Below are 16,711 nucleotides of genomic sequence, written 5' to 3'. Positions count from 1 at the left end.
GGGATGTTTCAGGCATCGGAAGGAGGTGAGTGCAGCAGCACCACGACACATGGCAGAGCAGGGGCTGCAAAAACAGGGAGAGAAGTTGGAGTTTGGTTGGCAGGAAAAAGCAGGTGAGAGGGAGTGGGGAGTGTAAGACAGGGCAGGCCAATGAGAAAATGATTTAGGTTACTCAAAACCAGACAGAAATCATGGAAATGTGAATAAACTACATGAAACAGATAAGCAAATGCAAATTGCAACCAGTACTAATAAGAATCAATAAGAAAAACAGGCTTTAAAATAATTCTTTTCATTACAGAGTTCTAATTGAGACTTGTCATTTCAGAAGGAAAGAAATGAAGCTTTTATCAAAATCAATTTGGTTTTGGTCTTTCTTTTGGTTTGTTTTAAAATCAGTGCCAGTTGCTGAGCCAACAAGAAGCAAAAAGGAAAGGAACAGTGAAAGACAGAGACATATTTTAATTTGTGTCTGCCTCTGAAACATTTCTCACTCTGTCCAACAGAATCAAGCAAACTTCAGATGAGTTACTGAGATGGTGAGGTATGAAAAACTATTACACAAAGGTTAAGAAATGGCAATTGTTTCCAGTAGAGACAAGACAAATGTTACCACAAAAATGCAACAAGGGAGAACAACCTCCTGTCTGTAAGATTCCTATAGGACAACTGGCTGAATTCAAAGCACATAAAGAAAGATCCTGTAAGGAATGTGATGATAGCAGCACCATTTTTCACATCCACATAAAGTATTTAGCATTAGTACTTTTTATGGCATAACTAAAGCATGAAGAACTTAAAATAGGAATTTTTCCATCCCTGTTGAAGGACCAACCTCTGCTCTCTGTTCATACACAACCTACCAAGAATCAGCCCACAATTGTCCCTGTAACACTGACTTAAGATGGAGCTGCTGGAGAATCTGCTTTTCTCCCAGACTGGGTGATGAGACTAAAATTAAGACTACACAAATGACCTAAACAACAAAAAAAAGGCACTTTAAACTGATCTAGGAAAAAGCCTCCAAAAACAAATGCTGTGCTGGACAGATTCTGTTTGAGTCCTGTGCAAATCATGAGGTTCAAGCAACCTCCAAAAGGCAGGGGGGAGAACTACAACCATTTCTGACAGGACTTTTAAGATTCAGACTTGAGCTAACATGTCTCCTAATACAGAGAGGACAGCACAGACTGGTCAGAGACTGCCTTAAAAAAATGTTGTTCAAATATCAATACCAAAGTCCTTTTGACATGGGGAGGAAAGGAAAAAAAATCAATAAAACCCAATTTATACTTGCTGCAAATAGAAAAGAAGATTGAGGCAGAAAGATGTTACTTCTACCCATCCACTTGGGTGATGTGTGATAAGCACTGCAAAGGTCAGTCCCTTGGGGAGAAACAGAACCACATGAGGAGAATAGTTCCCTCCTGCAAATGGGAAATTGAAGTTGGAGATCAGAAAACAATTCTTTCCAGAGAGAGTAATCAGCACTGGAATGGGCTGCCCAGAGAGGGGGTGGATTCCCCATCCCTGGAGATTTTTAAAGTGAGCTTGGCCGTGGCACTGAGTGCCATGATCTGGTAAAGGGACTGGAGTTGGACCAAGGGTTGGACTTGATGATCTTGGAGGTCTTTTCCAACCCAATCCATTCTGTGATTCTGTGTTTGAACACCAAGACAGGCATTGCAGTGCCATGATCAGGAGCACAGAAATGAGCTGAGTGTCAGCAAAGGCCACCACAGGGCTGTGTGAGGGAACAGCCACAGAGTCTGTGCCCAGAAGCCACTGATGCTCAGAGACTGTAATTACTGACAGATGTCCAAAGACACAGGAATAAATCTCTCCGCTGAGGACTCGGGTTCTTCAAAGCTCATCTTCTCTACCTCAATTTATTTTGCTAATTGAATTAGCCTGTGGTTAATTTAAGATTATATTCCATTTTCATTTCAATCCAGAAAAGGAAGGATGCAACAGAGTGTATTCCAACCAGCAAACAAACAGCCTGCCTGGTGCTGAGGAGCTGGAGGTGCTCCTGCTGTTCCCAAGGGCCAGGATTCCCAGGGGTGCTGTGGGGGAACTGCCTGCTGGGATTGGGACAGAACTGAACAGGACAGGAATGTGAAGCAATTCATGTGTCATTTTTAAAGCTGCCACAGTCAGCTGCACACAGTTCTTCATTACTTGTTATTAAACCCCTGAGTGAGGAGCACGAAGGGGACAAGGAATCACAGAGTATCCTCAGCTGGAAGGGACTCCCAAGGATTATCAAATCCAACTCCCAGCCCTGCACAGACACCCCAACAATCCCACCCTGTCCCTGAGTGTTGTCCAAACCCTCCTGCAGCTCTGGCAGCCTTGGGGCTGTGCCCACTGCCCTGGGGAGCCTGCTCAGTGTCCACCACCCTCTGGGGGAGGAGCCTTTCCCTGAGATCCAACCTGACCCTGCCCTGAACATTTTGCTCACTAAAAAACCAAAACAATAAACAAAAATTTTTTTCTCAGCAAAACTCATGGAAAGCTAACAGAAGGGTTTCTATACATGTAATATACATATATACACACACAATAATAATTAATACTATAAAAATGTATTTAAAGCTTTTCTGAGGATGGACTACAGCATTAGAGAAAAACCTGTAACTTGCATCAGCTGCACAGCAGAGCACATCCCACAGCATCAGCTGCAGGACTATTTTGACTTCTCATGAGCTGTTTATGCCACCTGAAACTTGCTGAGCACAAAAGCTTTGCAGTTTACCACTGAAAATACAACATGCTAAAACAGCAACCATAAAAACCTAAATATTATGAAAAGGAATCCAGTCATTTTCTAACAGGATACTCAGACATAAATAAAACTAAACTGTAAGTAGAAGTAGAGATGAAACAGTAGCCTGCAGCTGATGTCCACATAGTTCCCTTTGTCCTGAGGGCACAAATTAAAATTGGAATCAGTCCACTCTCACACATCACCACCAACTTTTCTAATTCAAAGTATTTTTGCCAAACACTTTTCCCCATAAGGATATTAATTTTAGACCCTGTGGGTAAGCAGAGCTGCTGCACAAGCCCTGCCCTGCAGTCTGCTGTGCCTGCCCTGGGGCTGGGCAGTGCTGGGCATGACTGGAGGAGCTCAGCCAAACAAATGAGCAACTCAACAGCTTAATTAGTGTGTTGGCAGGCTCCGAGGATTTTAATGGATTTCGAACTTTCTACTAATCAGTTTCAAGGGGCTATTTGTGTTTTCCCCCATCACATCCCTAATGGCACTTCTCATTCAAATTGCCTTTATTTTACTTAATAAAGCCAGGGGGTTTTTCCTCTCCAGAAAACACTTAGTAAGAAGTTATTTGCAGGAATCAAATTGATTATTGATGCAAGGACAATCCTGCAGACTGCCCTGTGACATGGAACTCAGTGCATTCCCTCTGTGTGTGCTGGTGCAGAGCTCTCCAGTTATGACTTTTGGGGGGGGGCACAGATGGTCTTTCTGGGGGCACTTTCTGATCTTCTGCTCACCTGACTTTTGGGCAAGAGTTGTTTGTGTGTGTGTTTTAGTTTCTGTAGCTTTTAAAAGAAACATTGATCAATATAAAGGCACCTGTCTTAATTTCTAAGGGGAAACTTTGGCCCATTCTCAGGCTGGACAAGCTTTGAAGGTAGCATTAGGAATTTAGATGTATTAGTAGGACAATATTTCAAGTATTGCCTCAGAGCCTTTCAAAGTCTAACAGCCCAGGCAGGGTTTTAGTGCACAGGAGAACACGGAGTGTCACTCACCTTTAAATGCATCAACCCTGCAGCTCAGGACTCACCTCTGCCATTTTACACAACAAAGATCTGATAGCAAAAAGTAATCAGAATTTGAAACAACTGAATTTAAAACACCTAAGTAAGTATTCTCACAGACCTATTTTTTTCACCTCAATACCAGTTTGTGGGTTTGGGGTTGTTTTGTTTGGGGAAGGGATGAGAGAGTGGGCAAATGAAGAAAAAAGTGCTTAACAACAGCATTCTGAAAGCTCATAATTTTAAGTTAAACCCTTAATATCCTCTTTCTAGTGCTAAACAGGCTTTAAATTTGTCACTGAAAGTAAGTATTATTTGCCTAAGATCCCAGAATAACTTCACATTATAATTTAAGTAACTGGATCAGCTTTTTTCTCAATGCTTTTATGAATGACTACAAGGTGAAAAGCTGTTTCACATCACAGACAAATATTTGGCCAACAGCTCAACCACAAGCTGGCAGTGGCAGTGTCATTTCCTGGGCTTGCCCCTGGTTCCCAGCACCTCCCTGTGCCAGCAGATGCCCGTGTGGCTGAGCACAAACCACATGAAGGCACTGACAGGAACAGAGAACAAGGACACCGCCCTTAGGAGGGTGAGTTTCTGCAGCCAGGTGAGTTCCTGGAGGTCACCCCATGGCCTCCAAGTGTTGTGCTGTCAGAGGTGAGGCTGGAATACATTCCCAGGAAATGAACTTCCCTTTCCTGAAGGGCAGTTCTAGCCAGGTGGAGGGTTGGTCTCTTCTCCCAGGCACTCAGCAATAGGACAAGGGGGCACGATGGGCTCAAGCTCTGCCAGGGGAAATTGAAGTTGATCAGAAAAAAATTCTCTCCAGAGAGAGTGCTCAGGCATTGGAATGGGTTGCCCAGAGAGGGGGTGGATTCCCCATCCCTGGAGGTTTTTCAACTGAACTTGGCCGTGGCACTGAGTGCCATGATCTGGTAAAGGGACTGGAGTTGGACCAAGGATTGGACTTGATGATCTCAGAGGTCTTTTTCAACCCAATCCATTCTATGATTCTGTGATTCTGTGAAAGGGGAGTGCAGCTTTGGGGGCTGGAACACCAGCCCTGGCCTTCATCCCAGCCCCAGATCCCCTGGCTCTGCAACCTGAACAGCCAGAGAGTCCCAGCCAGTCCTGGAGTGAAGGGCTGACAGAACACTGTGCACATTCACAGAGTGTTTTCAGACTTTGACTGGGGATCCTCCTCTGGCTGTGGCTTTTGAAAGGTACCCTACAAAAGAAGCTTATTCCTGTATTTCTTTATAATCCATCAGTCTTGAAATAAAGTTATGCAAATCTTTATCTTACCAGCCTTTTAAAAACGCTGATTTAGGACTACTTTAGGTACAGGTAGAGAACAGCTACATGACTCACCAGTTGGTTGTTTGTACACATTCATTAAACACACCAGCAGCTGTCTTAATTTATAGCAAGTTTCACAAAGTAAAACCTGTTGAGGTATTTGTGCTCAAATCTTGCCCAAGGTCAAAGCTGTGAGCCCACAATAACACACGGAATCAGGATGTTGAAACATTTTAACTTCAGAGATTCATCCTCTGCAACCTGTTCTCTCAGCTGCCCTTCTGGAAAAGGAAAGACAACTCATTTGAACATGTTAAATACGTTGTAAAATAAATACTATCCACAAGTGGCTTTATCTAATGTGGGATTTAAAACAGCACAAGAAGTATCAGAGCTGCTCTGTAGAGATTCAGTTTAAGCCATCCCAGATCAGCAGCTGAATCACAAGCTAAACACCACTGTGCTACACCCCAAGCCAGGCTGAGCTTATCCTACAATGAATTTTTTAAACTCCAGTAAAACCCTACTAAAGCAGGATTTTATTTTTTGCCACTGAAGATAACACTTCTTGTCTTAGTGCTACTGTTTCCATTTGGAAAATAGGTCACGTCAGGAACTGCTCTGAAATGACTGTTTAAACAAAGCTTACAAACACAGACAAAATTCTTCTGCTGGAATGTCTTCTAAGTCTGCACCAAGGTTGGTGGTCCACGAAGGAGCACACAGGAGAGCAAAGAAATTTGTGAAGAGAACCAGGAAGGGCAAGAATGAGATTTCACAGACATTTCAAGGATGTGGAGATAAAGAGCAGGAATACACCTTAACACCAGAAATGCAGAAGAGTCTCTCTTGAAAATAATTACTTCTTTAGTTAGCTATAGCATATAAATTTTTTTTCTAGGAAGGTATATGCATTTTTCACTTAATCTCATTGAAGCAAATAAACCAGTGTGAACTAAATTAAATACCACTTGTATGTCCATACAAGATACCCTGACTTTTCAATGTCTCTACATACTCACTTACACAACTATTTTTGCCCTGCAAATACAAGGTAATTACAAACACCACACACATAATTGCAATCATATAAGAAAGATTAGCACAGTGTCTGTGGGCATCTCAGTTCAGAACAAATCCTCTTTCAAAGGCAAAGAAAGGCCTTTGGGATACATCTTAAAGCATCTCCACATGCACACACTGTCACCTGGCACAGACAGAGTACTCAGATCAGGAACTGTAGCTGGATAATTTAGGTGTCCACATCAATACACTTGAAGCATTCCCATACTGTCAGGTCATGTATTTTAAAAACCAGGAAATCAGGATGCTGACTACTATAGTAAGAAAAAAGAAAACTGTAAAACAATGCAAGATGAATCCAGCACCATGGTCCTGTGTTTTATGAAACAACATTCCAAAATTCTATAAAAGAGTTATTTTCAGAACTCAGCAGCCTGATCCAAACCTGCAGTCAGCCCTGCTTGGAGCAGGGTGGATGAGGTGTCCCTCAGAGATCCCTCCCAATCCACATTAGTTGAAGATTTCATAAAATAAACTGGGGAGTGAGAGTGTTTGTACACACTTGTCCTCTTTCTTTCCAGACTCCCTGGGCAGCCTGTGCATCCCACCACACAGAGCACTGCATGGAGAGCAGGACTACAAAGAGCACTGACTGGGGCAGACAGATTCTGGCATCCTAAACACACACCAGTTTTACATTTATGCACAAGAACTACAGGAGAATGCATTGACCTAAGTGATGTGGGGAAGATGTAACACTTCTCATCAGCTCTGCCTGACCTCAGAAGGGTCTGATTTACCTGCTGAATCCTCAGCATGGTGGAAACACAATGCCCACTGCTGAGGAACCTCTCTGGAATTATAAATTATATTAATTGCTTCTGCTGAGCCATGGGAAAAGAGAGGAAGCAGGTTTGTCTTGACAGAGGTAACCACCCAAACCACACTAAACGCTCAGCTCCACCATTCCTCTCTAACCCACATTTCATTCACACGTCTCAAACTGAAACTCCACTACTCCTACCTCTGGAATTCCTGCTTTGATGCGTTTTCCCTCCTGCCCTCCCCAGATCAGCATTTTCAGCAGTGACTCACGAGAACACAAGTGACATGACACGTGGCTGAGGCTGAAACTCACTCTGGTGCCTGCACCTGGAAGCCCAAAGGACACGTCACTGAACGGGACAGGACAGGACAATCTCCTGCAAAAGCAGCAATGAGCATCACCCTGGGGAGGGTATTTCATGCTATTAAACCAGATGAGTGATCATGTCTCATAAAAAGTTACATTTCAAATTAATTCCTATTTTACCACAAGACAAAACCCAAGATGATATACAAAGCCTGCAGAATTCAGAGTAAAACCAGGTTCCTGCATCTCTGCTGCACCTGGACATGTTATTTAAGAATATCACATTATCCCTGACTGTATGATCAAGCCTTACAGACAGGCAATCAAAATAAGAACAGAGCCAAAGAATTAAACAGTCATTTGGAATGGTAAGAAAACAGGGCATTGAAACACCATTTTTTTCCCAAGCAATCTCTTCCAGCCTCTCACCTCAGTTCTACTCCCCTCCCCAGCAGTGTCTGAGATGATCTACAAAACTTATTTCACTACTTTAAATTATTTTTTCTCATGTTTTGTAAGTATTTTTACTACAAAAGTAAATCACAATGTAGGCCAGACTACCTTTCCCCAACCAGACACATTAAGTTTTCATGTCATGCTGTTACTGGAATTAAGAGCATAGTTGTAATTATTGTGATTTTAGAAAATAATTTACTGCAAAGGCAAAATCATGGCAAAGTTAGGACTATGAAAACTGGTGCATTGTAACTTCAGTTCTTTAGCTCATTTAAGTCCTACACAGAATCTGCCCTTACTTAGACTGAAGTTTCCCAGTTTCTGCACTTAAACACATTTCAAAAGGTTTGACAGATGCAACTGGCACAGCAAATCCCCTTTACAAACACAAAACAAAACTAAAATTTGCCTTTCACTGTAAACCTGCATTTTTTCTTATTTTCATGTTATATTTTTCTGCCCTAAATACTGACTATTGCCAAGAACACAACTTACTATGTTGCTTAATTCTTCTACGTGTACATTTTTAATGTATTGTTGGAACAAGAGTGTAAATAATTCCTTTAGATTTAGTTCTGACATTTGAATACAGTAACTTCCACAATTCCCACAGCCCCACAGGTGCAGAAAACCTCACTCTGACAAAAGCAGAGCCATTTTCCTTGTCATATTCTTGGCAGAATTAGGAATCTTCTTTCAGAATAATTTCCATTCACTGCTCTGCAAACTTGACTGGAAAATACTAATGATAATATTCTGCTCTACAGAAGTCAGATATTCTGGAGCATATGTTGATAGAGCAACCCAAATATATCATCCATCACATTATAACATTACAAAAGGAAGTTTTCAAGTCTACTATCTCTTGATTTTAGTTCAGCATGAGGTGCTAATGGGAGGTTTGGGGGAAACATTATTAAGGCTGAATTGGACCATATTCATGTACTGTGAACCAGAATAATCATTTCATCAGTAATTTGTGTAGCCAGTGCTCCTCAACACATCACACATTTCCTGTATTAATCAACTTCCATCATAGTAAGTCATTAAATAACATCCACATTTGCAGTGTGCATTTATAAAGGCACAAGAAGGAGGCTGAGCAGGCCAAGGATGTGGTGCCCACGTGCCCCAGAAGGGCAGAGTCCTCACTGCAGCTCAGATTCCTCTGATCTTGAAGCCTTCAGATGCATTTTCCTCCAAAGTCTGAGTTCTCTTCCCTTCTTACCATGATGTCACTGACAACTGAAAAACCTGAGAGCACTGAAAGGCACTTCACTGAGAACAAGTGTCAATAATCACACTTTTTTCTGTTAGTCAAACTCAGTAATTTACATGAATGAATGTCTGGTAGTCAAAATAAAATTGGAAAGGTCCAGAGCAAAGAGAGAACACACATACAAAGGAAGCTGCATTTTTGAGAAAACTTCAAAAAATTACCTTCTCAACTTCTGTTTTTTTTAGAAGAGCTGTTTGTGTAACATTTAGAATCATAGAATGGATTGGGCTGGAAAAGACCTCCGAGATCATCAAGTCCAACCCTTGGTCCAACTCCAGTCCCTTTACCAGATCATGGCACTCAGTGCCACGGCCAAGCTCAGCTGAAAAACCTCCAGGGATGGGGAATCCACCCCCTCTCTGGGCAGCCCATTCCAATGCCTGAACACTCTCTGGAAAGAATTTTTTCCTGATATCCAGCTTCAATTTCCCCTGGCAGAGCTTGAGCCCATCGTGCCCCCTTGTCCTATTGCTAAAGATCTATTGGCAAAAGATCTGTTGTTCATGAGGAAACATTGGATTTGGATACTTCAAAAGCACTAAGATAATATTTCAGAGCAACAGTTTCTTACAGCCCATGAAGCAGCTCATTTAAAACCCCTGAATGTGGAGTGTAATGACCTAATTAGGAGAATTTCTCCCCAGAGAGAGGCTGTTCTAGTGTAGGTTGGTGGGAAAACCCAGCTGGTTTGAATACTGTAAGATCAAGACCTGAATGGTTATGCAAATGTGTGGCTGAAGAGAAAAGATTATCATCAGAAGAGTGGAAGTTTCTGTTCTTCTGACAAACACACACTACTAACCTCAGCTTCTCAGTTAAAAACCTTTCCAGGATTACTCATACCTGGTAACTACAAAACAAATTCAAAACTGGCAACGCTGTTCTGTTGAACTTCAGTTACTGAAAGTACTCCACACTTACTTCATCTCTGTTAGAGGAGAAAATAATGAAGAGGTGTCATTTATCAGCTCCCATATCAGCTTTTGTAGTATCAAAGGCCAATGCAAGAGATCAAATTGTTCAGTAACAAAATATATTTAGATAAATTACATAGTAGCTGATCTCAATTACTCTTTTTTCCAAAGGCACACACAACACACTTTGTAGGCCAGTATTTTTACCCATCATTTTTAAGGGTATAATTAATGAACTGCACAAACACCTTTCAATACATGAACATGTTAAATTTGCCCCCTAAGGAAAAGCATCCCAAGACACACACTCAGATGGAAGCACCAGAACATTGTTTATATCTTAAACCTTTTGAGTTTCAAATAAAATGTGAGGATCTTGGTCATTACCATAACCTGCAGAAAGTTCACAAATTCTGGCTAAGTTTGAGCAATACCAGGAGCATTTTGGCTTGTCCTCTCTTGCTGCCCCTCAGAGAACTATGCACAGATTCTCACAGGGAAATAATCCACTCCACACACTTTATTAACATTAACATAACGCAATAAAACTTTAGGTAATTAAGTTTAATGTGCTGTTCAACACATAACATGGAATTTCATACAACTTACAGCAATCCTTTACAGTTCACAACACCCTCACAGCCAAAACAGAACAGACCAAAAACTGCCCCAGTGTTGTTATCCAAGAGCTCGAGTTTCTTCTTGCTGCTCACCCTGGAAAGTAACACAATGATAAGTTACAATATGACAGTCAAATATCTGAATATGAAATGGGCTTGCCTTGTTTCACTAAGTCTGCCCAGGCAAGTGCAGTCCCCTAATATAATCCTCTAACTTGGAAATAATAAAAGACATAATAATCCCACTGGTGCTTTTATATGTACAATACACATAAGCAGAACAACATCTGACATTTTTATGATGCATAAACAGAGGTTTCACTAAACTGAAATACAGATCAACATTTAGCATGGCAATAAGGTGAATTATTTAATTCTTAGGCTAACCACTCAATTTTCTGTAAGGCAAAGCAGTGTTCCACATTCACTTTCGAGTTACATTGGCAAAATAACCACACACTGTGGTTTGTCAGGGGAGGGGGTGGTTGGTTTGGGGTTTTTTCATCCTCTTTTTTTTCTTTAATTAAAAACAAACTATGAACACTAAAGACCAAAATGCAGAATCTTTTAGTTCAGTTAAAACTTGTTATTAGTCCAAGCAAAGCACTGAAAATCAATTTGTTGGGAGAGCAGAGGAAGCTGTCCTACTAAGCAGGGTATTCTTATCAGGCTTCCCCCTCCCCTTTTTCTTTTAAATGAAATTTAACTTTTGCTTCCCTGCTTGCTGTGAAACTCCTCAGCCATTCATGCCTTTGTCATGGCATGGTAAGTCTTCAGCATTAACAGCTCACTGGACTTCCCCTCAAGATTTGCTTTCCAAGGGAATTACACTCCACAACTGCCTTGTCTGGACAGTAACTGCACAGCTTTTCAGAGAACACATGACTCAAGATAAAGAGAAGCTCTGCAATACAGAGCCTGTCAAGATCCCACAACTGTGAGAAAAGCTGGGCAGAAAAAATCACACAAGGAGCTGCCACTGCCACTTTAGAAGAGCCAGAACTGAAGCTGAAGTGTCCCTTCAAAGCTGGGGCTTCCCAGCTCCACATTCACTACTGACTGACACCCACTCACCCTATGAGTTTCAATCTTCCTCATCAAACTGCTGTGACAGTTCTCAGTAACTATTTTGTATTTATATTGTTTAATTTTTTACTGAATCAAGGCAAAAAAAGATATAGTCTGTAATGAAATGCCAGGAAGTCAGTTCAGAGAATCACAGAAGGGTTTGGGTTGGACACCATCACTTTGCCTCACTGCTCTACTGTGAATGAAACCCAAATTTAACAGTGATGTGCTGTTCAGACACTGAAACTTAAATCATTTTCCTCATAGTGAGGTTATATAACTACTCCTGGTAGGCACATTCCCTGGAATTATACAGTGTGCCATAGGATGTTTGTCCCATACAAGTCTTCTTACCTTTGAATCTCCTAATCCTCAGACAGCTGTTGTTCTTTAGCTTTATAGAATTACCACTGCACATGTGCCTCATCATGTGTCCAGCATCTCATGGAATGTGAGGTAGCACCTTCACATGGATATTGTGAGACTGTTCCAAAGCCTCATTACCTTACCTTTTAGGGTAACTAAAAGTTTTTCTCTTATCAAACAACTTCTCACAATATTTCTCACATCTCAGAAGGCTAAAATAAGCAATCAATTAAACACAAACCTTCTGTCTCACCTGTATCAAATCAGTCCCAGGAATTCAATTATTGCTGCACTCCCAACTAAAAAGTTACACTGCCAGTGAAAAATGCTGTTTTGAAGAGTGTGCTTGAATTTGTCAGCTCCATCAGCACCAGGGTTTATTTTCTCCTGACTGGCTTCCAAGAACTCCTCTGTGCCACAGCACTGGTTTCAGAACCCCAGCTTGCTCACCTACTAAAATTAAAAGTAAGAAGAATTAGCCAAGTCACAAGCAGAACCAGAGTGGAGGATGAGAATCAAACATGGTACTTGCCATACTTCACCATCTCAGCGAGGGGTTTGGGCACACCATGCAATGCCAGTGCCATGTCCTGCAGTCTCTGTGACCCCTGCACACACCAAAAACAGTTTTATGAAGGTCAGAAAACTGAGACATGGATGGAATTACAGCTACTCAGTAAGACTGCTGTGGATAGCCAAAGCCTAAATAAAGGGTAATGGACAGGCATACCTATTGGAGGCTCCTCTGATCTCAACTGGGAATGCCTCAGTTACTGGAGACACTGCAGTGACAGAAACCAGTGGTCGATGGTGGGGTGGCCTCGCTGAGCACAGCACTATTTTTAGACAGTTTAACACATCACTCAGTCAACAATGAAACATTTCTCATTTGAGAAGGGTTAAAGCACACACAGTTGCACTTGCCTGGGCAGTGTTCTACTGTAAATACCTCATTGCTGAGGAGGATACGTGTAAAGTATTGGCTATCTCCTTGTTCACTCATGAACCTTGTACAGAACTGAGGAAAGCACTCACTGAACAAGTGGTTTTGCTCTGTATACTCTTAAGAGCTTTACAACTTTTCCAGAATCTCTGCTATTCTTGCCTCAGGAAGGACTGGACCATCTATTATGCACTAAGACATTTCCAGATAATGAATCAGAGCAGGAATGACATGAGTTTCAAATAAACAAAATTAAGTGTGATAATAAAATCAATTCAAAATGCTTTCAAATGCAAAACACAGAAGAAACCAGAGCATCACTAACGTGTCATGTGGCTCTGCCCACACGCAGTCCTGTGGTGCCTCCTGCTCCTCTTTCACAGGCTCAGCTCCCACAGCTCCCAGCCCAGCACAAGCAGGTGCTTTGGGCAGCTGGTCATCGTTGTCATACCTGCAGACACACCCCAAATTGTCAGCTGAAACACTTCTGCAAAATAGTTCTGTCTCTGTTTCTGTCTCTGTTTCATCTACAGATCTGTGCTCAGCGATACAAAAAACAAAACAGAAGCTCTTTTACAAAGGATATTCAAAATCTTCAATTTTAGCAAGATTAGCTGTATAACTTCCTTTTAAACAGATAACTTTCAACCCATTATTTTTAAACATCAGCTGCAGACTTTAAAGTACCGCAGTAGGTTGTGGCAGCCAAAAAGGGGACACAGGTTGAAGTTGTCACACATGAGATGGTTTATTCAACCAATCCACAAAGAAAGAAAAAGGAAAAAAAATAGGAAAAGGCAAAAAGCAAACTCTATCTACTAAAGTTACACAATTGTAAAATCCCACCCTGGGCCACCTCCCATTGGTTGAATAGCAGTGTCCATAAACTTCATTACAGCTTCTAATTGGATGTCACTCTTTGCCCAGATGTTCTCTCTCCTGTGAGAAATTTATCTCTTCAACATTCCTTTCTCATGGACAGCTTCTCCCAAAACTTCCTTGTCTCATTTTGGTTTTGCCAGACTGCTGGTTTTCCTCACAGGACTAATTAAGTTTCAGTGTTCTCATTTCTGTACCAAAAGGTACCAACTAGGCCTCAGACAACTGCCTGCAGCTCCAAAGGGCTTTCTTAACTCAAAAACTCTTAATAATCCTCACAAAGTAGCACCAAGAAAAATATTTCATCCACCCTTCCCACGTAAAGAAAGGACAGTACTAACGTTCCATCTGCTGCTATTAAAGATGTGCTGCCTGACAGAGCTGTATCCTCCTTCACAGGGATCCTTCTGACACCCCCAGGGAGGGGACAGAGTGGGGCTTTTGACAGTGGGTCACAGCTGTCATACCTAAAAAGAAAATACACAACTGGAATTAACACTCAGAACTATTTACTTGGTACTAGTAAGCAGAGGAGTATTGTGACAATCTACTCACAAGTCCAATAAAAACCCTGCAACTTCAGCATCGTTTCTGAAATCCAACTTCTCCTTAAGCACCAGCCACCGGTCAATGTGGCTTCCCACATAAATCCTCGTTTGCCCCCTTCTTCTGTCAAGGCTTTGCTTCCTCTTTTTCTTTTCCAGGAAAGACAACACTGGGGGCCTCCCACACCTCTTTGCTGGCAGGGACATGGTGAGCCTGGAAATAAAGGAGGGGGTTTAGTGAGGAGCAACTCAGAGAAACAGGAGGTACCTGAGTGTCCTGAGGCACCACAGCAGGGACTGAGCAGTGATGGCCAAACACCTTTGGCTCCTCCAGAGTCAAACTGGAGGGGGGGAAAGCCCCTCACAGTGATGGTCTTAGTGGGGAACCCCTCACACAGCCAGCCCCGGGGCGGGGAAAGGCCCCCCGCACAGCCAGCCCCGGGGGCGGGGACAGGTCCCCCGCACAGCCAGCCCCGGGGCGGGGACAGGTCCCCCGCACAGCCAGCCCCGGGGGCGGGGACAGGTCCCCCGCACAGCCAGCCCCGGGGCGGGGACAGGTCCCCCGCACAGCCAGCCCCGGGGGCGGGGACAGGTCCCCCGCACAGCCAGCCCCGGGGGCGGGGACAGGTCCCCCGCACAGCCAGCCCCGGGGCGGGGACAGGTCCCCCGCACAGCCAGCCCCGGGGGCGGGGACAGGTCCCCCGCACAGCCAGCCCCGGGGGCGGGGACAGGTCCCCCGCACAGCCAGCCCCGGGGGCGGGGACAGGTCCCCCGCACAGCCAGCCCCGGGGGCGGGGACAGGTCCCCCGCACAGCCAGCCCCGGGGGCGGGGACAGGTCCCCCGCACAGCCAGCCCGGGGGCGGGGACAGGTCCCCCGCACAGCCAGCCCGAGGGCGGGGACAGGTCCCCCGCACAGCCAGCCCCGGGGCGGGGACAGGTCCCCCGCACAGCCAGCCCCGGGGCGGGGAAAAAGCCCTTCTCACAATTGCCCCTGAAAGAGGGAAAAGCCCCTCACACACTTGCTACTGAGGGGGGAAAAAGCCTCTCATACACTTGCTACTGAGAGGGGGGAAAAGCCCCTCACAGAGTCACCCTGAGGAGGGGAAGAAAAGCCCCTCACACAGCCAGCCCTGAGGAGGGGAAAAGCCCCTCACACAGTCACCCCTGAGGAGGGGAAGAAAAGCCCCTCACACAGCCAGCCCTGAGGAGGGGAAGAAAAGCCCCTCACACAGTCACCCCTGAGGAGGGGAAGAAAAGCCCCTCACACAGTCACCCCTGAGGAGGGGAAAAGCACCTCACACAGCCAACCCTGAGGGGGATGACGAGCCCCTCACGCCGCCCGAGGGCGCCAATCCCGCCTCACACTTCCCCGAGGGGTGACAAGTCCACCGCAATCGCTCCACGAGCCTCCAGTCCCTCCCAGACCTTCCCCCTCCCGCCGGCGCCTCACACGGTGCCCCGGAGCCCGCGGGGGCGTCTCCGGGGGTCTGTCCAGGGGTCTGTCTGTCCCTGTCCTGCCGCGGGGCCGCCCGAGGTAAACATGGGACACGTGACCGGCGGGGGGACACGTGACCGGCGGGGGGGACACGTGACCGGCGGCGCGCGCTGATGGCGCGAACACCACGTGAGGGCTTGGCGGGCCCGACCCCCCTTTTTAAAGGAAAGTGGTAATAAAAAAGGGGTTTTTTAATGTTAAAACAGCGTAAAAATTACAATCGCGTTTGCTGAGGGAGCGGCCAGCGGTGCGCAGGGAAAAGCTGCTGTCTGCAAATCACTGAGGCCCAGAGGAAGAGGTAACGCAATATGCATTTTAAAAATATTAATTTAATAACAAACTGAAGTAAATGCGTTACACACAATCGAAATAAATTGAAGTTTCCCCAAGCAACGATTCCCAGTTGGAGTTTCCAAAATTCTGTGTTGTCTCATCTTCTTTAAGGCCAGGTCAGAAAAAAAATTGGAGCAAAAAGTGTTTGAAATGTGACTTACCTGTTAAAATACTAAATCAGTGACACAAAGAGAAAGAAAATGCAGTGTAGGTTTGGGGTCCCTGCTGAAACAGTCCTGCTGAAACAGTGCATTTTAAATAAATAAAAATGCAGACCAAGAACTGGCAATATTTATGGATAATTTTACCCAAATGAGAGGGAAGACCATATGTATGAGTTCATTTTTTATAATTTCTATTGTTGATTTTGAGCACAAGAAGTCAAGTTGGCTCAAGAAGATGGAAACATTTATTTCAATCTGCCTAATAACCAAAAAAATTTTTTTGTTTGTTTGTTGTCCAACATTTGCATAACTTGAAAATAAACAACTGAATTAAAAAGCCATCACATCCTGAAATCTGTTTCAGTCTTTTTGTCATTCACAGCTGCAGCCTGGGAGCAG

General features: G+C 44.0%; 1 protein-coding gene across 1 annotated transcript; it reads right to left on the bottom strand.

Moving 5' to 3' along the window:
* Window positions 1–10,443: 10,443 nt before the first annotated feature.
* Window positions 10,444–15,883, bottom strand: LOC139680885 (uncharacterized). Its single transcript, XM_071573877.1, has 8 exons — window positions 15,771–15,883; window positions 14,330–14,533; window positions 14,116–14,241; window positions 13,221–13,346; window positions 12,683–12,788; window positions 12,485–12,560; window positions 12,206–12,405; window positions 10,444–10,612 (listed from the first exon to the last, which is right to left on the bottom strand). Exons 1-5 carry the CDS (start codon window positions 15,860–15,862, stop codon window positions 12,719–12,721), a joined length of 618 nt encoding a protein of 205 aa, XP_071429978.1. The 5' UTR covers window positions 15,863–15,883; the 3' UTR covers window positions 10,444–10,612; window positions 12,206–12,405; window positions 12,485–12,560; window positions 12,683–12,718.
* Window positions 15,884–16,711: the final 828 nt, after the last annotated feature.

Source organism: Pithys albifrons, chromosome 19 (genome assembly GCF_047495875.1).
Source record: "Pithys albifrons albifrons isolate INPA30051 chromosome 19, PitAlb_v1, whole genome shotgun sequence".
Lineage (NCBI taxonomy): Eukaryota > Metazoa > Chordata > Aves > Passeriformes > Thamnophilidae > Pithys > Pithys albifrons.
Note: the sequence above shows the minus strand (reverse complement) of the source record. Positions and strands in the feature narration are given on the sequence as shown.

Excerpts from the sequence above, each read along its gene's own strand:
- LOC139680885 (XM_071573877.1), bottom strand. The coding sequence starts at position 15,862 with ATGTTTACCTCGGGCGGCCCCGCGGCAGGACAGGGACAGACAGACCCC. Across the intron at positions 14,242-14,329 it reads GCAGGGTTTTTATTGGACTT|GTATGACAGCTGTGACCCAC; the intron begins GTGAGTAGATTG and ends TTTTCTTTTTAG. Across the intron at positions 12,789-13,220 it reads TGGGCAGAGCCACATGACAC|TGCTGTGCTCAGCGAGGCCA; the intron begins GTTAGTGATGCT and ends GTCTAAAAATAG.